Source organism: Prosopis cineraria, unplaced genomic scaffold, assembly GCF_029017545.1.
Source record: "Prosopis cineraria cultivar Desert tree isolate PC_DT_omini unplaced genomic scaffold, ASM2901754v1 PC12, whole genome shotgun sequence".
NCBI lineage: Eukaryota > Viridiplantae > Streptophyta > Magnoliopsida > Fabales > Fabaceae > Prosopis > Prosopis cineraria.
The window spans coordinates 27,547,443-27,574,761 of NW_026555343.1; the positions used below are offsets into that span (position 1 = coordinate 27,547,443).

A 27,319-nucleotide genomic window follows, 5' to 3' on the forward strand; every position below is an offset into this window, starting at 1 on the left:
AACCCTACGTCCATCACATTATGGGACATCTTCATGTACTTGGTGTTGCCCATTACGAGGAGGAAAACTTCTATACAATCCTCCAGAAACATGACTCCTATACCACTCTCTCAGTTGATCTAGAGAGCAAGATTAGAAGTGCAGGCTTCTATACAAAGAACATGGAATTATTCTCCGAGAAGCCAGTTGATGAGCCCATCACCCTTACGGAGAACCTGATCTTCATTTGGGTCCTATTGAGCTAATAGATCCTAGCCTCAAGGGGAAAGAAGCCCATGCAGCTGCATCTGAAGATTGCCCAGTCTCTTTTCTGTGGCAATTAGCTAGCCATAAGGATGATGTTTTTGTATTGCCTTTATGACAGCATAAGGGAGTCGTTGATGAAGAAGCCCTTCAATAACTTTCATGAGCCCAACTGGTTTATAAAGCTATGGATGACGGCCTACTTTCCCCTTCTTCGACAGGAGCCGTTTCCTAATGATTCCCGCACCAACCACCCCTTCACTACCTTCTAGGTGGTTACTCGCTAACTAACTCAAAGAACTTCTTCAAGTTCTTTAGTCAGTAGAGCTAGTCCTTAAGAAGACCTTGAAGGCTTTCAATATTTTGGACTGCTATCTTCCTACTTGGTATAAATATCTGATGAACGAAAGAATAAGCTCGCCAAATTATTCAGGGATGACATTTTCCTCTTAGCCACTACTCCCAAAAAGATGTGGCTGTTGTACATTGATTCTTCATCTAAGTCTCTGAAGGTGTACTTAGAGTCATATCATCCTCAACTGGTGGTGGGCCAGTTTGGATTGAGCCAATATATCCGTTAAGGCCTGTCCCCCTAAATTAGTGTGGAGCTGTTGGATCAAGAGGTCATTGACTAGATAGCGTTCCATATACTGCCTAAAGGCAGTGCAAGGTGGAGCTTGTAAATAAAGATTCCTGCCTCCACTTCAATAAATGGTGGCCCCAATGCTTTAGGTGCATAATAAAGAGTCATACTAGTAAGTATTATCTCCTGTGTTTAATTTATCTTTCCTTCTTTTCCTTTATGCCAAAGTCTAATCCTGTTTTTACTTTTTATAACCGTGATTAGACACAATCTCACATGCTAATGACATTTTTGAGGTGAAATATTGACACACCCATTACTTCAGAGACCTAGACGGCCTTATCACTGAGGACTATGGTCCAAAGGATGGATCAGGACGATACATCCTCCCAAGTCTCAGTCCCAAAGAAGCTTGGGGCTAAGAAGATCCCCTCCTTAAGTCACCTAGATAAAGGAGATGGTCCTGACAAGAGGAAGTAGGCTTTGTCTCCTTCGCCTAATGTTAAGAGGAAGAAGAAGACAATGCTTCCTCCCTCGATCAACCTTCCTCCATTCCTCTTTCAGTTGGTCCTACTCCCTATAAGGGAAAGCGCATACATAAGGGCCAACGGACGATGATCCTGTTAGTAGAATTTGATGACGGCAGGGTGAGTCCCCTTCAACATAGAGAGACAGAAACCTAGCTCCTAGACCCGTGAGTGGTTACTTCCTTTGCCTTTGCCATCCCTAAGCCAATCCCCATGGATCCAACTAAATTGCATAAGATGTGACCCGGGAGGTGATAGAGCATGCTAAGGATTCAAAGGCCGCCATGTCTGCCACAGCCCTAGGTGGTGCTGATGATTTAAAAGACCTCAGGGCTATTGTTGGCTAAGGAGAAGCTTTCACTGTAATCTCGAGTAGTGAGTTAACACTTGGGACTAATGACATTCAAGGTCCTGTGTCTACTAAGGCCCCAAGGATGGTTCCTCCCATTAGTTCGGTTTTGCCTGCCAGCTTAACAAGCACCCTAGAGATCGGGGACTCTAGGAGGCCCTTAGAAGGACTTTAGGTAATGACTATGGGGAATGTGATAGTCGCCCTAGCTTCTACTCAAAGCGTTTCAGTATAGGGTCAGACTGACTCCTCCACACTTATAAACTGTATATTGAAAGCCTTGCGATAAGCTATGCGGTCCGCATATACCTGTCCACCTTCACGAGTAAAGACAAAGTACTTATAGACTCGATTCAAGTATTAGCTTGTTCTGCTCTTTCCTTCTAGTCTTTCTAGTCCATTTCTTTTTCTCTCGTTACTAACCTTACTTCTTTTTCTTCAACTTGCTTCATCAGAGGCAGTTCTTATTGACGCCCTTCTTGCTCGCATCCATATCCTGAAACGGATGTGGTATTGGATGCTTGGAAAGTTGTGTAGTTTCAACTCAGCCGAGACCTACTCCTTATTCTTGAGCAAAATTACGAGGAGGTGATTTGGGCTCTTAAGGCTGTATAGAAGGTAGTCTCCATGCCTAAGCTGGCGCTCCTTTAAGCTCAAGTCCCGATATGCTACAGCATCATTATTCAATGCTGTAAAGAACTCCCCCATATTTCAGACTATTTAAAAAACAATTAGTCTGTGAGGGATGAGTATCTTATCACCAAGACCAGGATGACCATTGCCATTGATCAGGTCCAGGAGATTTCCCCTCACGTGGATCACCTCCAGGCATTATGGGCTAAGGTGGAAACTTGAGGCATTAACTAGCAGCAGCTAAAGAGGAATTGGCATGGGTGATGCTAAAGACAGTCTAGCTGAGTCTGAACTAGAGATCGCGACTAAAGCTCTGGATGATGCATGGGCCATTTTAGATGAAAAGCTTCATTCCATGCTTGAATTTGAGATGGCCCTTGGTCGCCATCAAACCCTATCTGAAGAGCTAGACTTGGCTTTGGCAATGTGAGAAACCATGTGTACTATTTGTAAATAGTAGGCATATGTACTTTACTCTTCATTCTTTATTCTTTACTTTTTATTTTATACTATATGCCCCTTGTAACATAATTCATATGTAATAAACTGCAATCATACGTGCCATTCTCTAGGGTTCTCTTTGATTGTTTGCTTGAGAATTTTGAGGATTATCTTATTGGAAGCTTTAGCTTGTCCATTTGCCTAATGGTAATATGGCAAGGATGTTAATAATTTAATCCTACTTTCTTTGGTAAAGGCTTTGAAGTCACTTCTGGTGAACATTGTTCCCTGGTTCATTGTAATCGTTTGAGGAATCCTAAACTGAAACACAATTTGCTTACATACAAAGTTAATGACATCATCTTGTTCCACTTTCTTCATTGGGACAGCCTTTACCCATTTCATGAAATAATCCGTGACTACTAAGATGAATGAGTTGCCCTTGGGTGAGGCCGGATATATCTTTCCTATTACATCCATAGCCCATCCTCAAAAAGGCTATGGTTTGATAATTGGATGCATGTCTGATGTTGGCACCTATTGTGTTGGCCCGTGAGTTTGGCACTTCTTATATCTTCTAGCATATTCGATGCAATCTTTATTCATTGATGGCCAATAATATCCATGCCTACGTACCAACCATTGCATCTTTAGCCTTGACTGATGGGCCCCACATACTCCCTTATAAACTTGTCTTAAGACATCTATATAGTCAGTGAAGGCCAAACACTTAAGTAATAACCTGTCAAGGCCTTTTCTGTATAATTCATCTCCAATTAGAATGAATTGTTGAGCGTGTATCCTCATTTTGTAAAGATATCATTGGCTGAGATTTTGTAGATAACTCTTGAACTCATCTCTCCAATCTCAGGCTAACCCTTGCGAGACTATGCCACATTGTACTGTCAAACCATGCTAAGCGACTGAGGGATGTTCTTATCGTTCCACCACAATTATCTTCCTAGTGAGTTTGAGTGACAGCCTTAGCCCTAATGCTATTTGAGCCAGTTCATTAGCCTCCTAATTTTGAGCTCGAGGAATGTGAGTTAATACTACTGTCCTGAACTCTTCTAAGATCTGAGGAGCCCCATCATAATACATTACTAGAGCCAAGCTTGTACACTTATACTCGCCAGTTAATTATTTGATGACTAATTGAGAATCCCCTTCAATAACCACATCATGGGCTCTCATTTCTTGAAAAATTTTAAGCCTTGTGAGTAGTGTTTCGTACTCTGCCTGATTGTTAGTACATTCAAAATATAATTGAAGAGATAATATCATTTTTATCCTAGTAGGAGAGGTTATTACTATCCCAACCCCAGATGCCTGTTCAGCACTAGACCCATCGAGCTTAAGCACCCAGGGCCCCAAATCTATTACGAACACAGGTAGTTCTTACTCATCTTTGAGGAGCCCAGCTGAGAGGTGATCGGCTAGAAAATTTGCTAATGCTTGGCCCTTTACTAATTTTTAAGACATGTTAATGAGAATTCTGCTAAGGCCAAACTCCATTTTCCTATATGGCCCATCATGATTGGCCAATTAAGCATATATTTAAATAAATCAAAATGAGAAACAACATATACAACTGTATTTATTATATAATGCCTCAATTTAGTACAAGTATAATATATCGCTAAACATGCTATTTTTATAGCTGAATATCTAGTCTCTGTGGGAGTTAAACACCTACTTAAATAATAGACTGCCTGGTCACGTCCCCCATCAATATTTTGGGCTAACATACAACTTATGGATGTAACGGTGGAAGCTAAATATAATAAAAATAGGGTGTTCTCCTTTAGGGCTGATAAGATTAAAGGCTTCATTGAGTGTTCTTTAATCTTATTAAGGTTGCATAATGATGTTCGGTCTTGGTAAATTCTTTGGCATTCTTAAGTTTTAAGAGCTCTGAGAACTCTTTTATCTTCCTTGCTAGATTTGGGATGAAACGCCTGAGATAATTGACTTGTCTTAAAAACCTTTGAAGTTCTTTCTTGTTGCTTAGTGCCTTTGCTTCCAAGATAGCCCGTGCTTTATTTCGGTCTACTTTAATCCCCCTTCTGTAGACCAGGAATCTAAGGAAATTACCTACAGTTTCACCGAAAGCACACTTAAGTGGATTTAATTTAACGCTTACTTCCCTCATTTGGAGGAAACTCATCCTTAAATGCTCAATATGATCATATGCCTTCTTAGATTTAATCATTATATCATTTATGTATACTTCCAGATATTTTTCTATCATATCATGAAAGATGGCATTTATAGCTTGCTGATAGGTGGCCCCAGCGTTTTTCAGTCCGAATGGCATGACTATCCATTCAAATGTCCCCAAAAGGCCTAAGCACCTAAAAGCGGTTTTGTGAATATCTTCTTTTGAGATAAATATTTAATTATATCTGGAGAAGCAATCTATAAATGATAATAAAGCATTTCTAGCCCCATCATCTATTAACTTGTCTGCAATAGGCATTACATACATGTCTTTAGGTGTGGCTGTGTTTACATTTCAAAAATCAACCCTCACTCACAACTTTCCATTTTTCTTGATTATTAGGAATATATTTGAGAGCCACTAGGCATACTTGCAGGGCTATATGAATTCAGCCTGTAGGAGGTGTTTGATCTCCTCCTTTACTCATAGCTCTACCTCGACTAACATTCTCTTGGCGAGCTATTAGTACAATCTGTAATTCAATTTTATAGGAAGCCTGTGTTTGACCAGCTGTCCTACCAGCCCTAGCATTTCATCATAGTCTCATGTGAAGCAATCCTTGAATTTTTGTAGTACTTGCTTGATGGCATTCTTTTGCTCTTCATTTAGTAGTAAGCTAATGAAAGTGATATGAGGTTTACTTCTTCTAGTAGATCCTGAACCTCTAGGGTTATGTCTTCAAATTTGAAAGGTGTAGGGTCTAGCTCATGTAGTTGTTTTACTCTTTGGGTTTCATCTTTACATACGACTTTAGCCCTAAAGGTTTCAGGTCCGTAGTCTTCCAATCTCTATTATATGTTATGCAACCATAGCCTCTGAATGGCCATGGCTACTATGGCCTTTCTTTTGTCTAACTTGATCATCAACTAATTCTATGATGGGCTCGTGCCTCTATGATGTTAGAGGCACTATAACATTCATTGTTGTTCTGCACAAAAGGATTCCTTATGCCTTTGAAAATGTAAACGAGCTCACGTCAGCATCATAATACCTTGCATCCACAAAGTCAATGATTAATGTGAATGGCTTATCTTCAACCCAAACTACTTCTACCTCTTTCCCTTTTCACATGAGAAGCATATGATGTAATAAGGAAGGTACGCACTCATTAGCATGGATCCAATCCTGACCTAAGAGGGCCTAATATTGTGCTGTGATATTGATCACAAAAAAGGCCATCAATGAGGATTTGGTCCTGATGTCAACCTGCAAGGGTAGTACATCGAGGACCTTAGAGGCGATCCCAGTGAATCCTACAATAAAATCTCAATTAGTATCAGGTCACACTCTTCTTGCCCCATCTTCAACATCATATGGGTTAGTAGTATGTTCACCGTCATGCCGTTATCCACAAGGACCCTAGTCATTAGCCTCCTATCAAAATGTGTCTCAATGTACAAAGGCTTCAGGTGTTCGGTCATCTTAATGCTTGGTTTTTCTAGGATGGCCCGCTTTAACTTTCCTTCTATAACTTGCAAATGACTTGGGAGACGGGATCCACAACCTTCTCTTTCTACGTCTGCATCCTTATTAGTTCATACTCCTCTTCCTCTCTTAGTTCCATTGGGCAATATTGATACAGGCCTGTATATGTCAGCCTTGAGGAGCTCTATTCATGCTGGTCTTGAGTCTTGCTAGTGATAGATCAGAAATGAGAAGGGAATGTTAATGAAACCATACAGTAGAGATTAAGAGATATCTCCCCAACATGAATAGTCCCGTCACATTGATTTTCATTCTCACCCCCTTTATCCTGATCCTCAGTAGATTTTTTTTTGAGCTTGTTAGCTTCCTGTTAAATATCGAGGCTTTCTTGTACCTCAATTTTCTACTGCGGTGAGGTATCTTTGTGCAGCTCACTTTCATTGAAGATGTCATTTTCAAGTCCTAGTCAAGGTAGCTGAGAATTTCTTGTGTCCTATGACTCTCTATTTTAGAGACGGCACATTATCAGGTGGTGTAACGGACTTGCCCATGCCCTTAGCGACTTTTGGTTTTGAAAGAAGCTCTGTGATGCTTTTTAATGGTCTTATTGATGGTAAAGGAAGGCTGTCGGGACCCACATCCTAATCAGTCGGTGTTCCCATGAATGGTTCACCTTCTTTTGAGGATGTTGAGTATTTCACGAAGAAGTTGAATTTTCCAGATGACTCCCTCAAACGGTCCCAAACTACCTTAAATCCATCTGGCTCTATCATTATCAATCCCCTCGGGCCAACATCCCATCTTGAGGGTTGTTTACTATTTTTCTTTACATTCTGCTAGTTGTTTATGTTTTGAGTTTCTCCTAGGCAATCCCAAACTACCTTGGAATTGTTCGAGCTTTTGATGTTCTACCCTTCCAAGCCAACATCCCATCTGGAAGACTGTTCCTACTGGATCGACCTGTAGATTTCCCCAGGTGGTCCCACATTGTCCTTGAGTTTTCCTGACTTACTTCCTCCTTGGTCCAGACATTCTAGGGTCTCCCATCTCTTTGCTTACTATCATTTTCCCTAGGTCATCATTTACCAGATTTATCTCCACCATATTGATTGTGGCAAATGGTGGAAATGAGTCCTTGTCTACAATCACATATTCTTCTTTAGGAAACTTCAGAACCCCTTTGTTGATTCAGTCTTGGATGACATTCTTGAAACCTTAACACGCCTTAGTATTGTGACTCCACGAGTGATGGTATTTGCAGTATTCCTTCCTTCTCTATTTTTCCTTTAAAGGGATTTTGTGATCAGTGAGCAAGGAGATGAAGTTTTCCTTGAGAAGGAAGATTTTCTTTGTTTTGGTGGTATCAAATGTGTACTAGATTACGTTTGGCGTTTTGGAAATTTCTCCAGCCTTCCTTATCAGAGCAGGGCATGTGTAATTACTAGCATTTTTTAGTTTTGCCACCGCTACATCAAGATCCCTAAAATAGGTTCCTACCATAGTCCATCAATGACGGTTCTCTTCCTTGAGCAATTCCTTATATCCCTATACTTTGGTCATGAGTTCGTAGAAATCTTAAAATTTCATTCCTTGAAATTTCTTTCGGAGCTCTATATCCAGTCTTGCTTGTGCTAACTTGACAAATTTAGTTTCTGAAAGTGGCACATGGCACCTGCTCTGCAATCATTTGAAACTTACCAAGTATTGGTCCACAGTCTCCTTAACCTGTTAGGCGAGCTTGCAAAGTTCTGCTATGCTGACCTTCAACTCTATATTATAGAATTGGATATAGAACTTCTGTTCTATTTCTATCCAGCTGATAATTGAGTTATGGGGCAATGAAGTGTACTATATGAACGTCAAGCTCGTGAGAGTATACGGGAACAATCTCAGCTTTAAGTTGGTAAAGTTCTCATAGTTGGCAATCTCACCATATTGGATTGTGAACCTCCCAATATACTCCAGCGTCGATTGCATTCCATCCCTTGAGAACGATGTGAAGTCAGGGACCCTGTATCGTTAAAGGTAGGGGTTGTCCCTATCTATGTATTCCAGATATGGCTTCAAGAATGTGGCGTGGCTAATTGGCCTCAACCCTGGTCCATATATATCCTGGATGGTGTCCTTCAAGGCCTCCATATTCACCAGTTGGTTTTGAGGCTCATTCTAATGCTCCGAGATCATTGTTGTGCCCCTCGGGCCATTTGTGTTGGGCTCCCATAAATATCACAAATGATTACTTAAAGGATTAGTGTAAGCAAATATTTAAGGGTTAGGGATGTCCCTTACAAGTTGGCAGTCCTGAGGGCCAGCACCTATATTGATTCTTGCTTGTTGCCCTTCAAACGACCCTAAACTTGAGCTTGCTTCTAGAAGAGTGCTTCTCAATAATATGCCTATATTCTTCATTCCATCATTTAGAGCCTATATTATGATCTATTGTTGTTCCTTCTCCTTGCGTTTTGACATTTCCAAGGATAGTGCAAAGAACTTTTGGTTCTCCTCCACCTGCTTATCCATTTGGTCTTGAATTCCCTACAGCACTTCTGCCATAGGTCCGTTGGGTATGATCAGTGAGTTAGCTTGTCTACTTTCTAGCTTTAAGCCAGGGTTTGTGCTGTTGGTACCTACCTGTCAACATCAGCACTATGTGCTCACAATGTTCAGCAGCTTTAGCATTAGGCGTTAAGTGTTCTAACCCTGCATGTGCAGAGGTCCCTTCTGGTTTGTGAGAACCAGTACCTGTTTCATCAGTCCTTTTGTCTTTTCACATCCTTGCCATATTTGTTACATAGGTCCCACTAGACGTGCCAAAAATTATTCATGTGTGAACAACAAATACTAGGCATGCCAGAGACACTGAGTCTCTATAATGAGCTCCCTTACCACAGTTCATTTAGATGTAAAAAGATACAAGACTTTGATAGAACAAGTGTTTGATTTTATTAAAGTATAAGAAATTTCAAGTTTAAACTAGAAATTAGCTGATAAACTTAAAGGCTAAAAAATATAAAATATGAGTCTTTGGTTGAGTATTAATCGCTTTCTTCTGTGTCTTCGTCTTCTATTTATAGTGTTAGAGTGGTGGCAGCCTCTCTCTTAAGACCTAGCACGTTCTACCAAAGAATCAAGAATCTTGTGAAACTCATGGCATGGTCTTTATTCCATACTCTCCATTTTAAAAATCAGCTCGTTTCATCGAAATACTTGGACGTGAAGTCTGTAGATTTTGGCATTACTTGATATCATATTTTTTCATGCCAATAGTCCAATGTTTGTAGCTAACAAAATTTCAGCATGTTTATTTACTATGGCCTTTATCGAGTTTCGAGACCGGCCCTCTTGTTTATATTGGGCTTGACGCTTCAGTTACTCAACTCAACTTGTCTTATGACCTATTTGAGTGATATTTTATATTTTAGCCCAAACAATAAGATGTTTTGGTACTGTTTTTTAGGAGTAAGACTTGTACTGAAATTAATATAGGACTTTCCTAATAAAGCGAATTTTGCATTATCTTTGAATGCAATAAGAAATACTCTCCCCTTTCAAAATTATAATCAATTATCTGTCGCATATTTTTTTGTAGGCATGCCCCTGAGCCAAGTTACGATAATCAATAAGATTTTTGCATGCATGGCTTCTGACCAAAAAATATTTTGTTTCAGAAATGTCCACATTATTAACAAAATGGTTCAAAATTAGTAATGAATTTAGAAATCCACTCACGAAAAACCTTGACAAATATATTGGCATTTTTCTGCTACACATGACGCATTATTGTAAGCTTACTTTCATCCCTACCTATCTATGAAAAATTCAACTCTCACTTATCGTCTTGGAAAATATGCTTCCACAACTAGGCAGGAAAATTTAGGAACTAGATCCTCTTAGCATCTAAGTTTCTCAGCATCCCTCAGCGGCCAAATTTTGTGCATTGAAATGATAAAAATACCATGCAGCATTACATGGCTTTTAAAAATGCATGTAAATAGTTTGTTTCTAAATTGGAAAAAAAAATATTTTGAAAGATTATTTAGGGGTAGAAATAGGTCAATCTATGCCAAATTTTGGATAAATAGGCCTAGCCTATTTATTTATATAAATTCTGACTTGACCTAACCTGTTTAACAAAAAAGCCATGCTTAAGCTTATAATTAGATCTTTCTATAAATAGACCAGGTTTGTGTAGTATATTTTCACCCCTACATGATGTTTCAAAATGCACTTTTTTCATTATTTAAAAACAAACTATTTAAATGCATTTTTAAAAGCCTTGTGATGTGTACATTGAGGGTATTTTGATTATTTTAGCGCACAAGATTTCGACGCTGAGAGGATCAGGTTCTGGAAAATTCGTGCTTATAAAATCTATTCTATCAACTCTATTCCTCTCTTTCCATTGCATCCATGCATGTTAATTGGTGATGTGACTAACCAAAAGACCCAAGTTTCTGAGAAATTTGTGCGCAATAGGCTTCACATGCTGACTCACAGACAGTTATTGTGGCATCCTTCGCTTTCATGCAAACAGGCATACATTGTGGTGCACAGTCAGATCCAGCCTCACGGTCTCCAACAATAATGGCCGTTGTAATCACCAAGAATATAAAAAAGCAGGCTATGGAGATTTTTATTAAGGCCATTGATAGAAAACTTCATTTTCTTTGTATATACAAGTAAGAGGAAATATAATGGATATGCGTGTAGGGTTTGTTCTCTCTGGACGTTGATAGAAGATGAAAGGCGGGGAAAACAAACACAGACACTGCCCTCAAGTTTTCAATTGGTGATGAGGAAAACTCGGTGGAAATGTGAGGCTGATAAGGTATCTCAAGTGTGTGGTATATGACCTCTATTTATGCTGATAAGCTGCCCGTTTGGATTGCAAAATTAATTGATTTTTTTTGGGGGGAAAACCATGGTTTCAATGAAAATGCCCAAACACCACAAATTGTTGCTAATTGATTATTTTGGCTTGAACCACATTTTGTTATAAGCTCTGGGTTGCCAGCTTCTCTCAATCGATTATTCATTTAGGTTTATGATAGAAGCAAGACCACAAAATAAGATGAACGACAGGAACATTGGGTCAAAAAGTAAAATGACAGATATATCCTTTCAAGCGTTGTGAGATTTTTTTGGGTTAAATATCAATTTCAACCTTGAATTATAACCCCAGGGTTGATTTGAATCCTAAACTTTAAAAAGATACACTCTAAACCCTAAACAACTAAAATTAGTGTAATTTTGCCCCTATTATTAACTTTCAACAAATGTCCGTCAAATTAGGATTTAAAGTGCCCCAATTTGAGGGATATTTGTTGAAAGTTAATGGTAGGGGTCAAATTGTCCCAACTTTAATTGTTTAGGGTTTAGAATGCATTTTTTTAAAAGTTTAAGATTCAAATCATCCCTAAACCCATAGTTCAAAGTTTAAATTGTATATTAACCCATGATAATGTTACAAATTTTCTAGGATATGAGAATAAGGAATTAAAAAAGGTAGATGATGATGACGATGATGATTATGATGATGAAACTATATAAAAGAAGATTGTAAATTGTAATAATAAGTAAAGAAGTTTTTGGTGAAGATTATGGTGGGTATGGATGAGATGGTGTCAAGTTAAATATTTTTGTTCTTGTTGGGTGGGATTTTGATAGCAATTAGTGATAGTAATAAGAGCGTAACATAATCTTTTGCTATAAACACACTTTCATATTTTTTTTTCCTCTTTGTTCTTTGGTGTAATGGAATCTCATAATAATATTGGTGAAAAAATATTATTATTCTTTGTTAGGAAAAAATATAGAATAGATTCCTCTTTATATACTTTTTTCTCTATTTCTTTATTTATCATAAAAGCATTTGATTTTGTTTTATAAATTTTCACCTTCATCAATCAATTTAAACTAAAAAACTTACACACTTCTTTAAAATCTTTTTAAAAATTAATATAATATGCAAAATATACTTTTTTAAATTACTGTTGAATTATTATTTATTAGAGTGCATTTTTTAAAATACAAAAAGATTAACTATCAATTTGGACCTTAAATTATAAATCCAAAGGTGATTTGAATTTTAAATTTTAAAAAAATGTATTTTGAAACCGAAACAATTAAAGTTGAAATAATTTTATTCCTACTATTAACTTTTAACAAACTTTTGAGGTTTAAAGTGTAATTCTTTTCTAAATAAATCTGATCAATGCGCGTATCTTAAAAATAAGAAAATGAAAGAGAAAACAGAGAAACAATTTAGAGATGAAACGGTTTAGAAATTCAGGTGGTGAGAAAGCGATTAGTACCATGGATATCTCGAAAGTCGATGAGAGGAATGCAATAACTATAGGATGATTGAACATGTCGCCGATCACCTAAGGGTAGCAAGAGACCAGCAACGACTCTCGCTAGCAGTGCAAGTCAAAGTGATGGATGCAAGATGCGAGAGGCGAGAGGCGAGAGGCGAGAGGTGAGAGAGAGATTGCAAGGAGAGCGATTTGTAATGAAAGAATGCCGTTAAATGAGAAGTATGTAGAGAATCATAGATGAAGGCGCAGAGGAGGAAAAAAATTGTCAAAATTTTGAATTTTGAATCACCTCGAAAAAATGCATGATACAGAACCGGATGAGTTGAAGAGGGGAAATGGAAACGGAAGGAGTAGCCATGATAATAGACATTGGGAAGACGCGCTATAGCAGAGAATGGACATTTGGGAGAAAGCGTGAAGCCGAATGGACGAGTAGGGTTTTTGAAAAGTTTAAAAAAAAAAAAAAACACCAGACCAATGAGAATGATTGTATAGTGAAAGAGAGAAGTGATACATTTTATTCAAACATGACCTTATAGTAAATGAATCCGGCCAAGGAGGCAAAAGAAATTAACTTTAGGAAATTACAAGGTGCCCAATGAGGGAACAGCAAAATGTGGCCAATGGGATGAGTTTTACAACATTTGTATAATAAGGTTGATATGAAGAATATAAGAGACTAAGATGAGATGAGAAAAATGCATGAATAAGATATAAGAGAATTGGAGAGAATGGAGGGGTAATTTTCATTCACTTAAAGGTATCTGAAATGTGTGGTACATAATCTCTATTTATAAGCTTCAGGCCCTATAAGAGTTACAATTTCATAAATACAAGAATTATTCTACAATATAATACAACATGAAACCATTGGAAGTTATAGAAATAAATATTAGAAAACCACCCATTTAAGAGCTATAAGGTATTATGACATTAATCATGGGATGGAATTCTAAGAGCTATGAAGTCATGGACTACTCAACATAATATTTATAACACTTGCTCTTGAAAATTCATAGACAATAATGCGGCTTATTAAAACCTTACTAGAAAAAGATTCAATAGGACAAAAACTTAATGAAAAAAAATACATAATATATATTAAAGTTGCCTCATTAAAAAATCTTATTAGGAAAACCCACTAGGATAAAACCTTGGTCGAGAAAAAAAGGTATATATCATCAACTTTGCTTCTCTTGATAACAATATCAGTTTAACTCTTCCAAATAATATCACCACCTATTATTATTGTACCTCAATAGAAAATACTAATTTCAAAAATGTGATTGTTGCTATTACTTTCTTAAGCTAGTCCTTCATTCAACCAAACTATGCATGATGCATTTTTATCATACATAATCTTCTAATATATCCTCTGGATATATTGAATTATCAATATATACCTCATTTGTCTTATATAATGTGAAATAACAAAAGAAAAGTTATTCTAAAAATTGTAACATTCTAGTTTTTCATTTAGAAATTTAACAGGAATTATGTTGAATTGAGGTTGATGGAGGTTAATAAATTAATTAAGCTTGTGATTATGACTTAAATTGGGTCCAAAAGAGGGTTTGAACCCAATTGCAAAAGGACAACTGCCTCAATACCATGCACCGCCATTCATGTGTCATAATTTTAATGAATTTTCCCCCCACTCCCATGTACTATAATACTGACAAACAAGGTATCCATAAAAGGGGAGGCATAAAATTTTCTCACTCCCCCCCCCCTCCCCCACCAAATAAAGAGATAATGGAAAGGTAGTACATGTAAGATTCAGACGTAAATTATCATCCATGGCTTTGTTCTCGATAGCACACTGAAAAGAGAAGAGGAATGTCAGTATGAAATAATCAATAAGGAGATACTGCTCATCAGTCATCACATGAAATTAACTATTTATCTCAATTCTAACCTCGCGACAATAGAGAAATAATACAAGCATTCATCTGAATATATAAATATAAGCCTTGAATAACTGAAAAACTGAACAACGTGAAACCTGGATTTCATGGTTAGCATCCCTTTAATCACATCAACTTGAAAACTTTCATATTGAAATTTTTTCTTCCATCCATTCAAGGAAAAAGGACATAGGAAGGTACTCTTAACTTCATTTTGGCAAGGCTGTTCAGGGCCAGTTTATGAGCACTACCACCATCACCACTCCCACGTCACTACTCAACTGCTATAAACTTTTTGTTGACTATGTCTTCGGCTGATCTTTATTCTTCTCAAAACAGCTGAGTGAAAACTAAACCAAATGAACAGATGAAGAATATTTGACTATGACCAGACCAAGCGTCAATCAAACTGATCACAGTCATCGGTCATTTCAGGGTTACTAATTTGAAGCAATATTTCATGAATCATCTGCGCCAGTGAATGAGAAAGCTCCCCTTGGTAGAATTTATGACATCTCCCAGCAATGTTTATCCAGCTACAACCAGGAGCTTTAACTAAATTGAAGTTCCTCAACTTCGCTCTAACACTTGAAACGGCTTCAAGCATACCGTGAGATTCATATATGCTACACAGTGCAATATAGTTGCTGGCATTATTTGGTTCTATTTGGAAAAGATGACGAGCTGCAATTTTTCCAATTTTAACATTCTTGTGCATCATGCAACCGGCAAGCAAGGCACCCCAAATGCTTGCTGTGGCAGATGATTTCATACTTTCCAATATCTGAAGTGCTTCCACCAAATATCCACAGCGACCCAAAAGATCCACTATGCAAGCATAGTGCTCTACGCTTGGCTCAAATCTGTATTCTGAATGAACCGAGTTGAAAATTTGCATACCCTGATCGACCAAACCTGAATGGCTACAACTAGCTAAGATTGCTGTAAGTGTAACTTGGTTTGGTGTAAACCCAATATCTATCATCTTCTTAAACAGAAACAAAGATTCCTCTCCCTTTCCATGCATCCCATAAGAAGATATCATGGCAGTCCAAGTGACCAGATTAACATCAGTCATGGTTTTGAAAACCTTTTCTGAATAATTCAGGCATCCACACTTGCCATACATATCAATTAATGCATTGCCAATGGCAGCATCCACATTAAACATGCCTTTAACTATGTGACCGTGCACCTCTTTCCCTTTTATTAAGTCCCCTTCCCTTCCGCAAGCATTCAAAACGCTAGGAACAACCATTGACTCAATCTTAACTTCGTTCAAAATCATTTCCCTTAAACAACTCAGAGCATCCACATGCAAACCAGTCCTTGCAAATCCTGAAATCATCAAATTCCACACTACAGAGTCCTTTAACGACATATTAGAGAACACACACCTTGCCTCACTCATGGCCCCGGATTTGGCATAAGATTCCAGCACACAACTTCCGACAACCACATATTCCTCGTACCCAAGCTTTATAACCAAAGCATGACATTTCTTACCAAGGGAAGTATCTCCTACTCCAGTAGAAGCCTTAAACAAGGGAGGCAAAGTAAAATGATCAGGACGAAGACCTGTCCGCTGAAATTTATAGAAAACTGCTATAGCATCAGAATACAGCATATTCGCAGCATATGAAGCGATAATGATGTTCCAAGAATGCATGTTTTTGTGGAGCATTCCATCAAAAACTTGGCGTGCATGGTGGAGAAACCTGTATCTAGAGTATACTAACAAGAGATCCGTTTCAAGAGTGACGTTGGGAAGCAAGCCTTGGAGAAAGATCTGAGCATGGCATTGCTTGGCTTGCCAGACAGAAAAGTGAGGGAGGCAGCTTCGAAGCAGGGAAGACAAGAAGGAACCTTTCTGAGACATACCATTTCAAGAAGTTTCAAATGTTAGCGCCGTTGACATGACAGGGAGGGAACAAGGGAAAACAATCCCTTTTCTGGCCTTTTGATTTCATGGAGTCAAAATTTGTTTAAGAATTTGACCATGTAGTTTTTATTATAAATTTTACAAATATAAAAAAAAAAGAATTTCACAATTTTTTATATCCAAATTATGTATCTAAAAAAAGTATGTAAACTTCAAAAAATACCGTGAGCATAAGTGCATAACAGCTACAGCTTACTATGGCTCACTAAGCTGAGAAATTCTTGCACAGACCCACAGCATCACATCATCCATGCACCATCTAATAAAAACATGTCATTAAGATAGTTGTAAATATAAATTAATTCTGTCATTAACGATGGCGGGGGATAGAAGGTAATAAATTAAAGAGGCATTCTACTCTAAAGATAAAATCATTAAAAATAATAATACATTATATTTTATTTGATTGAACTAGTACAATTTTATTGGATGGAGAACTAAGAACCGAGACCTTGACACTCCCAACCCCCGAATCCGAAACCACAAAATCCCAAAACCTGAGACCCCAAACCCATAGGAAGTAAAGCGTTTTTCCATCTATAAATAAATTTATTTTATTTATATTTTTATTTGTTGTATTATTTTGTTAACATACCAAACAAGCCCTAAAAATCTAACATCCAAGTAAGATCCACCACTAACTTGAGGTTCTTACATTCTATTTCTAGTTCTCTTCTCCTATTATGATGTCATGACATGAATGGACGGAGAACAGTCAATCTTCACATAAAATGATGTTTTCAGGCCATTAGAACATACTATATAATACACTGGGCAAAGGACTTAAAAGCAATTATGCACATATCCTATTCCATTCTCCTCTCTTCAAGGAAATAAATGACATCAAAATTAAGGGGGAAAAGAACAGAAAAAAATGTACTTCTCCCATATCAAATCTAAACAATCCAAAAGAGATGCGCACATACCCCAGATATGTAGAGGGTCCACTCCAGGTCATATGTAGAGCAAGTAAAGATCAAGTTCAACACAATGCATTGTGCTTTCAACATATTAACTCCAGGGCCTGCTGCATTATTGGTTCTAAAGGAAACATTACCATTTCACCATGATTATAAGTTCATTTTCTTCTCAAATTAAGTCTGTATGGTAGTAAACTTATCAACAGCTAACAAGAGGAAAAGAAAAACTAACCTGAATCTCAAAAGCACATTTAGTCTTAAACATCAAACAGTCAGAGCACTCCAGTTCTCATGACAGTTATCAAGCACACTAAGTCTGTAATATTGCCGCATCTGATGGATTGGGGCTGCAGAAATAATATCAAATGTTTTAATAGACATAGAATCTTAAAATAAAGAATAAGGCATACATATTTTACGGTCTTTGGATTGGGTATTATAGTAGCAAAACCAGAGAGCATCAAAGCACTTGGCTTAGGATAACTTCAGTTTAGGTGTTGAGTTGGAACCTTCTTCCAAGCATTTGACGCAGGAAAACTTCTGTTTAGATGGGAAGTTGGAACCTTCTTCCATTGACGACATGACTGTGCAAATTTAAAAAATGCAACCTTAACCACTGATTGAGACATATATATGATGATGCAAGCTACTCTAAGCATCAGAAGAAGGCACATACTCCAGGGTGGATGATATGTTAGCCTGCAAACGGTGGCCTCACTGACCTTATACATCAATGCCACTCCTCAGCTGTGTGGGAAAAAACCTGAAAAGCATCAGATTTAGAGATAATTCTACAATTGCATTGTAGATCTTAAATCACTGAAAGAGGAATTTTACTCTTATTTTCTCACACCTGGTCTTTCCGTCCACCTAATGGAAAATCCTAACACAAGCAATATCTATAACTTATAAATCAAATAACTAAATTTAAAAATTCTCAATTAACTCTAGCATGAGAAGCGTGAACACATCTTCTAATTTGAATCCCTTGCTTTTTCTTTTTTTCTTTTTTGCTACCAAAGAATGATGTAAATAAGTACAAAGTACAAGGGTTCAAATACTGAAAGGCAAACAGGAACCAAAACATACTAAGATTTATCATAGTTAAAACTTAAATGCCACAAACTGAAGAGAATATTTTTGTTGTTCATATCAACAAAAGAAAAATGAAAATCATAAACATTAATAAATTTAAGAGCAACACATAAATCAACCAAAGTGCAAGAATTCATAGAAATTAAAATTCGACAGAGAAAAATAATTATCAAATAATTATAAAGAAGGATTTAAATGACATTTAATCACAGGTCACTTAGAAGCTAAATTATTTGAACAAGGATTTACACAGGGATGGACCCGTGGCTCCATCAGCAGGCAGAGCAGAGCTAAACATTTCAATGTTTTGTCCGACAAAATTTGAAGTCTAACTAACTTCAGGATCAAACGTTCACAGCTTCAATCGTTCAATCATTCAAGTATACGACATTCAACACTGTGGGGTCTGGAGATTCAATAATCAACCATTCAACCCAAATCTCAGCAAAATTCAAATCAGAAGAAGAAAGGTAACGAACATGAAGGAGCAAGAAGGAGTACATCAAACCTCACAGCATCATGAAAGAAACAGAAAGCAATGCCAGAGAAGCAAAGACCAACGTGGACAACAGCGCTAAAACTTGATCTGAACGGCAAGCGTAAACGGGCAACACAAACCTTGATCGGAAGTTTTGAAGTGAACACCAGGCTCTGCACCAAGAACTCAGAAATTTCGAACAGAACGCCGTGATCAGGAGGGAAGAACGAAGGAGACGCCGTGCTATGCTCTCAGAAGTAAGGAAGAGAACATGAAGTCACTGACGGAAGGAAGCGCCGATTTTTTGTATATAGACACACACACACGAGGAGGGGAAGCTCCGTAAGTTGGAAGATTTTTTCTAGAGAAGAATGAAACGGAGTGGAGGGGGCTAAAAGTCTAGACCATTATCTTTTTAAGGAGGGATGGAACTATGGCCCTCAATCACAGAATAATGTTTTTTTTTGAACGGAGAGGCATAATATAATTATTTCATCCTATTTTAATAAAAAATTTTCATTCCTTAATAAAAAATTTTCATTCATTATTTTTATTTTTATTATCTATATATCTCTCTCACCTCTCGTGATCTCTCTCTCTTCTTATCACATCCCAAAACACCGAATGTGACCGACACAAAATATAAGATTAATATTATTTCATAAACCAAATCAAAACACATGTTCGTAACTATATTTAGAAGAAATTATATACTTCAATGGTATAAAATAAAATAATATTATAATACTTATGACTTTTGGTAAAGTTCAATAAATCTTTAAAAGAATATATTTAAAACAATTAAACAATCAATTCAAACAAAATACGAGAATTGCTTCCTTAACTTATAATTAATAAAAACAAAGAGGTAAATATCTTGCCTAAGTTTGGAACAATTATCAAATATCATAAAATAATAATTCAAATTCAACATAAGTTCAACTTTACAATTTTTCAACATAAGAACCCACTTTATAATGTAAATGAAGGAGGTGGTGGCTTCTATTATTTGAAATACAAACAAATCAATATAAACATGATAAGTCAACATGTGCACAAGTCGTGCGTGCGCACACACACACACACATATTCTAAATCATGTTATTTCTTCAAGACCATAAAATAATACTTCAAATATATAAAATAATACTTTAAATATATAAACATGGACATGAATAAATGTTTACTGACACAATACTCACAATATAAGATGAAAAAAATAATATTATCAACAAGTATATGAAACATACTTTCAAACTCATTATAGTAATGAAATAAACTTTGTAATAGAAATCTTGGAATCAACTTATCCAAAAATTAATAATAAAAATTTATTTTCAAATATGAAAATTTAGAGAAGAAAAAAAAAATTTTAAACAAGTTCTTTATAGGAATTCACACAACATAAAATTTCTAGTATGGACACATAATCTATGTGGGTAAATTACCAATCAGGCATGGCTCGTAGAACACGAGACATATGCATAAACACACAGTCTTCAAGGGTAAGTAATGAATTTAGCACATATCAAAGGCCATGAATATCAGGCACAACTTGAAGGTTACAAATAACAAGAACACTATGTTTGATTCCTCTATAAATATTCACGAGCATATCAGAAAATCAACTCTTTAATATATAAAAATTTTTGTAAAAGGATCCAAAAATATCCAAGTCATTTTTCCATACTTTCTTCCATAGACTCTAATATGCTTGTAGAAACTTTCTTTTAGAAATAAAAAAATTCTCATCACTATAAAAATACTTGCAAAAATATGAATTTCAAATATTCATCAAATACTTGCTAAATCTCACTTTAAAATCTATATCCAAATACTTGCTAAAATTTCTTTTAGTACGAAGAGGCCCTTTTAAGATGGAAATTTCATAATTTGCAAGTAAATCTACATCAACATAGTTTATAAGTCATACCAAAGCCAATCCTCACTTATGTAAAAATATTCTGTTAACCCATTTCAAAGTTCAATTTGTCAAAATCAACCTAAGATAGATGTATGCTACAAGCAATGCTTTCAGTTCAGAAAGAGTTTTGTAATAAACTTCCCAATAAACCGAAATTTCACACAATACCACAATATGAATTAATATTCAGACATACTAGGAGCCAAAAGATAGCTATCTTTCTACTAAAGAGCAAATCAATGACTTGGAAACAACACAGTCATGTTACAACATCATTTGATATTCTCAAAGTCCATTCAGCACATAATTAAACCAAAGAAATTCAAGATAATGAATACCTAACCAAATATGAATGACTCTAGTGAAACTTTAGTAACATATCCAACACTTATAAACCAATAAGGAGAATACATAATACTTAATTCTATACAATTCTTTTCTTAAGCATTTCATTAGGATTCTCTAATCCAAGAGAACAAAATAATGCATGCCTGGCAATTAAAAACAACAAAACAACATTCTATTGCTCTCTGAACCTATAGAGTTCAATAGCACTCCTCCAAACTTTCGCTACGCTATTCTGATAAATTTAGTAGTACATGCTTAATCACTACTCAATTTAAAATAAAATCAAGATTTTCCTAACATTATAGAAAATAAATTACAAACTTTAAATGAGACCAACATCAGAATCAAGTGAAATTTGAGGACTACAAGAATAGTTCAACCGAATTAATAATTAACAACCTTGAAAGCTTTAAATTTGGGTTCGAGCTATGACATATAATTATCAACATGGTATCCAGTGTTTCTCCGCTAACCTATGAAGCATGTTTAGATTTCTAACAACTCAAATGCTAATACTCAAACAAGAAACTAAATCAACCATATTTTGGAAAAATAGCATGGAACACACAAGATCTTATTGACCGTCATAAACCTTAAAAATCAAATAAGTAACTTCTTTTATGATTATACAACATTATCATCATGTTTATCCAATTCCCTTAACTTCATTTTTCAAACCTTTCATCAATTACTTTATAAATATGTCCCAGAAGTTTTCATAAAAACAAACAATCTTCATTGTTGAATTATCAACTAAATGTCTTTTCCAAAATTATCTAATTTGATTTCCAATTTCCATTATAGAAAGTTATTACCTCTTATGTAACCAATAATAGTGTGTGTATCAAATAACAATCCATCAAACAAAAAATTCTTTTTAGGATCCAAAGCTTTCCACCACACATTATACACGTACACACCGAGTAGAGGTTTATAGAATTTAATTTGTGTACTGGAAACTTGTAATGGAGTCAAGCAAATTATCTGCTTTAAATTATAATTTTTTTCAAGTGGTAAACTTGATATCATAAGAACTTTTTTTCTATACAAACATGACACTAGTGCTCGTCAAATTCCCACCTCCACCCTTGTGGAAAAAAATAACCTGGTCAGCAACAAAAATGGTACATAGGAATGAGCCAATATGTAGAGAATGAATTTGAAAACATGCAGCCCATCAAACACAGAAAAGAAAAAGTATACAAGGATTCTTTAAGTTCTAGTCCTTTTTACCCTTACATATGAGATGGAACTTATAAATTAGTAAGACAAGCAAGGGCAGTATAGAAGAAAGGCTCTAGCCATATAATTCTATTCTCCTGTAAGTTCATGACATCAACATTTTTTTAATACAAGGCCATGATAAAATTATGTAAGAAGACCAAAATCAAAAAATTAGGTCATATCAAAAGCCAAAAAGCTTCTACAGTCCAGTCCACTGGTGGTCTGTCAAAAATAGTAATTTCAAACCAATAGTAAAAATGATACTTTAATGTTTTGGTTCAAGCTCTCAATGTTGGTGGTTCTTGGTACAGGGCACACATCATTTCCCTGCTGATGAACCTAGACCAACGCTAGCTGGGACGGAGTGCATCCCTTCCTTGTAGCCATTTCACTGTCCCTCTCAAATATAAAAATTCATATGTATATTCAAGTAATGTTTATATCTATCTGAACCTCAACACAGAGATTAAACAAACTACATAACAACTCTTTAATATTCCAATCAAATTCCTCTTCGATGGTCAATTCCAAACCTTCAATCAAAATTCTCAAACTTCAAATCTCTTGCTCAACAATCTCCAAATATCAATATTTAAAGTTATCATGCTACACAAACCCAACTCCCCATCAACAAACAATTTAAGCCGAAGAAAAAATTCAAATCCACATCTATTTTCCTCTAGCATCAACCAACCAGTTATCCAAGTCGCAAAACTCACACACAAGATGCAAGGGAGAGATGATGAAGCTTGAACTCAGCAATAAGCAAAGGAGGTAATGGATGGAAGGATTCAAAACCTCCAACATAGAACAGCATCGGCGCAGAACAAAATGGAAGACAACGCTAACCATAACTGACAGCGTAAAGCAGGGGAAACTATATAAGGAAAAATCACGAGCTTTGCCTCTATAAGCAATGATAACAGCACCATAATCACTGGTAGCTAATGAAACGAACCTAAAAGAATGAAGAAAGGAAGAAGTTGAGCTCCCTCCCTCCCTCCTTCAAGTTGCAACATGGACAGAAGAAGGGGAAGATTCTAGCATACTCACACTCCTCGATGACGAACACGATGGTGGAGGATGACTAGAGAGCAATTGTCACACCCTCAACTTTTGAAGTGTGATTGGCTAGAATGCCAAAAAACTCATATTCTATATGCCTAAACTCTTAACATATCTAACGTATTCATTACAATTTTATCATACAATCATCATTTATAATAAGCAATCGTTAATAGGAACAAAATATTTAAACTTGCTGTAAAAATTTTAGCAAAGCCTCTATTGTAAGTTGGACTTTCCGAAATCTTTACAACCTGCCAAAAAGAACATCCAAGTAACATCCAGAGTTCTTTTTTGCTACAATATATGTACAAACCAAAATACTTAAGCAAGAGTCATGCCTATATGATTCTTGGAGTGACTCTATAACAAAATAAAATACTTAAATATTTTCATTAATTCACAACGCAATTGGAGCAACAAAATACTTCTTATTTCAAGGAGTTCCACGAGGTCAACTAAAGAGCAAGTCCTCCATTTCTACTATCTGAGTACTAAAAATTCTTCCAGTAAATAACATTCTCAAATAATACTAATAAATAAAAATGATAATTATAAACATATACAATAGAAAAAAAGAAACTAATCTAATTATTGATAGTATTAGAAAATAACTGTACAATTTATCTTTGATAATTGAGTTAAAAAATAGAAAAGAGAAAATAAAGAATAATAATCAACAAATTGGGAATATGTCTTTTATATAAAACAAATCATAAAAATACAATTTTCAAGAGCAAAATTACAACTTGAAAAACTTATTTTCTGTTAGGACCTAAATAACATGAATAACAAGTGTGGACACACAATCCATGAGGGTAAATACATTGTGCATGACTAAAAGCCATGAAAAACAGGCGCAAGCATAAAATTCATGAATAACAAGCGTGGATTGTATCCATAAAATTACATCCTCCTTTCCAAGTGTGTTGGTCAACATACGGGGCTAGTACTTCTAATATACCTTGCTAACTAAGTATGTCAACGAAACTATCATTACCAACCAACGTTCTATTTTTAGTTCCATAAAACATTTTTGGCATGCATAGAGTCTAAACGTCCTTATAGTTCAAATTGTCCTTTAATTTGTAAAATATAGACAATTTTTTCATCAGTAATTTATCTAATGCTTGCATGTATGATTTTTTCAAAAAAATACCATGAGAATGCCTACTTGCATGACTAAAGTTAAATAATAAATAAGCTAATTACATATAAATAAGCTTAATCATTATATACAATTAAAAAGATATGTTTCAGAAGTAAAAGAAAGATCATTATTTCTATTTATTCAGGAATGTTATTTGCTTACCTAGTATGCCACCAAGTTCTAAAATTCCTTTCTTATAACTTTAATCAAGTTTTCTCTCCTTCCAAAGTCTCTATCAAATATAATAAAATGTTAATAGACTTTTTACAAGCACCTAACACGCATAAAATTCCAAATCAATAAATTAAACTTCTTAACCTTCATTCTCTTACCCCAACAATTCCAACATCAATATCATATTGTACAAATCAAACTCCCCATTAAAAAAAAAAAAAAAAACTTAAACCCAAAGAGAGCAACTTTCAATTCCTTTCCTTACGGTAACAAATAGATAAGTTAAATTGCCTCTTTCTATTATACATAAGTTAAATTGCCACTCTCTGTGTGCGAGCGCGCACTGTAAAGTTGAATTTCAGCTTTAATAAATCCTATCTACTCTGTCACTCACACAATAACGAGACAAAGAGGGAGAATTATAATCTATTACTACCCACACAATATGCACATCCACGTAACCATTGTTAGGAAGGGAAAGGATGAGATTTTAGCTTACCAAATAGTAAAGGAGACATGGAGGAAGGATTTGAAGCTCTTCCTTACTCACCCAAGACAGTATTACCCAGAAGAAATGAGATGAGGGAGAAGTTTTCGATCACAACAACAAAAGGGAAGGAAGAAGAAAGGACCAACGACTAATCAATGGAAGGAATATGGAGAAGACCACATGATTGAACTTCCATGGCAGCAACGGACATCCCATAGCCCACAACTGTGACAATGCCAAGAAGGAAGAGAGGCCGACGCAGAACCAAGGAAAAGCACTTGATAAGGATGATGGGAGAGGAAGATTCCAGCATACCCACTGTCACCGGCAGCGAGGACTAGTAGCGGAGAAGGAAGAATGGGAGACAAATGTCGATGAAGACTTAATGATCTCTCTCTCTCTCTCTCTAAAAACATTTGATATTTTTGTTTTGTGTTTTTTATGGCATTCTAGTAATTTGCCAAGCCAAAACAGAATTTAAAAAAAAATTTGCATCTTTCAGCGCCAAGGATCAAATAAGGGACCTAAAGGAGTGGACAAGAACTTCCACTAAGCCACCCTTTCATCTTGTTTAAAATTATCCTAAAACTAACAAAATACACTTAAATTATTTACCCACAATTTTATTTATTTATTTAAATTTCTGTGTTATTATAGCAATGGAGGAGGACAAAGGGTTTCGGCTAATATCTCTCCCTCACTAGTCTCCATCTTCATGAACATTTTCATGTAAAAACTTTTTCAACCTCTTCTTCTCAAGTTAAAATTGAGAACGAAAACAAAAAAATTAAAAAAATTAATACTTTGTGAATCTCATAAGTTTAAAAATAACTATGTTTAGTGAAAATTATGAAAAGGTATTGGATGATTCATTTTTTATAGTAGAAGCTATCTAGTATTTCTTGAAAAATAGTTTGTAGTTAAATTTGCACATTTACACATGCCGATGTAAAATGCCACATGTTATTATGGGCCTCATATAATGTTCGTCCACTAAAGTTAATGACAGGCTATTGGATTCTCTATTTTCTAAAGTTTGTGGTTTATTTCACACCATCTGATAGTTTAGGCTATCAGGTACTTCTAAAAAAATAGCACGTCGTTAGATTTGCACCTTTACCCTAAAAAATATATCTGATCTAATCTTTCTTTTCTTTAAGGGCATCAAGGTAATTTTTCAGAGACTGTAACAAAAATATTTAAAAATAAATGCTCCTCTTTTTAATTGGCAACAGATTCATATAACATCTTGATTTTCATATAATAAATAACTTATAAAATTTGGATTTTATTGAGGATTTGAAATTCAAAGTTTATATTTTTTTTTTAGGTTTAAATAAAGAATGAATTTGTATTTGCAATTATTTGGAGGTAATTACATGTTTAGGCATTTAAATATGGAATAAATTGAGCTTAGAAGGTTTATATAAGAAATGTTTATTGACTTAGTTTAAAATATGATTTAAGGATAAAATAAACAAATATTACATGAAATAAAATAAATAAATAAATAAATGAAAAGAAGAAGAAGAAGAAGCACCAAAAGAGAGAGAGGGGGAGAGAGAATGTTGTGGGACCCACATCTATTTTAATATTATATCCCATCTCCCTCCCCTTTTTAATTTTCGCTTTATCGTCTTCTTCATCTCTTTGCAGCATCTGCCATTTTTTTTAAGTAAAGTTCTAACTTTACTCATTTAAGTGTTCAAAATGACTCTCATTTTTTAAGTTATTTTCATAATATTTTTCACTCAACAAGAGCTTTCTAAGACTAGCATTATTTTGATGAATAGAGCAAATTTTTTTATTAGAATTTTCATGTAGGATATTTAATTAGAAGTTATAATGATTTAAAAATAAATG

At 35.5% G+C, this 27,319-nt stretch overlaps 1 protein-coding gene across 20 annotated transcripts; it reads right to left on the reverse strand.

Moving 5' to 3' along the window:
• Positions 1 to 14,492: 14,492 nt before the first annotated feature.
• Positions 14,493 to 25,815, reverse strand: LOC129288195 (putative pentatricopeptide repeat-containing protein At3g23330). 20 transcript variants are annotated; one of them, XM_054924678.1, is made up of 6 exons: positions 19,112 to 19,473; positions 18,185 to 18,271; positions 18,018 to 18,092; positions 17,741 to 17,855; positions 16,752 to 16,847; positions 14,493 to 16,516 (listed from the first exon to the last, which is right to left on the reverse strand). In XM_054924678.1, the coding sequence occupies exons 5-6, from the start codon at positions 16,758 to 16,760 to the stop codon at positions 15,047 to 15,049; spliced, it is 1,479 nt and encodes a 492-aa protein (XP_054780653.1). In that variant the 5' UTR covers positions 16,761 to 16,847; positions 17,741 to 17,855; positions 18,018 to 18,092; positions 18,185 to 18,271; positions 19,112 to 19,473; the 3' UTR covers positions 14,493 to 15,046. The 20 variants fall into 20 exon arrangements, 19 of the variants coding, with proteins under 19 accessions (XP_054780653.1, XP_054780641.1, XP_054780657.1 ...); XM_054924666.1 differs by having other exon boundaries at positions 17,515 to 17,855; XM_054924682.1 differs by having other exon boundaries at positions 16,785 to 16,847; positions 19,112 to 19,472.
• Between the last annotated feature and the right edge of the window lie 1,504 nt (positions 25,816 to 27,319).

Coding starts and splice junctions, on each gene's coding strand:
- LOC129288195 (XM_054924667.1), bottom strand. CDS start 16,525: ATGTCTCAGAAAGGTTCCTTCTTGTCTTCCCTGCTTCGAAGCTGCCTC.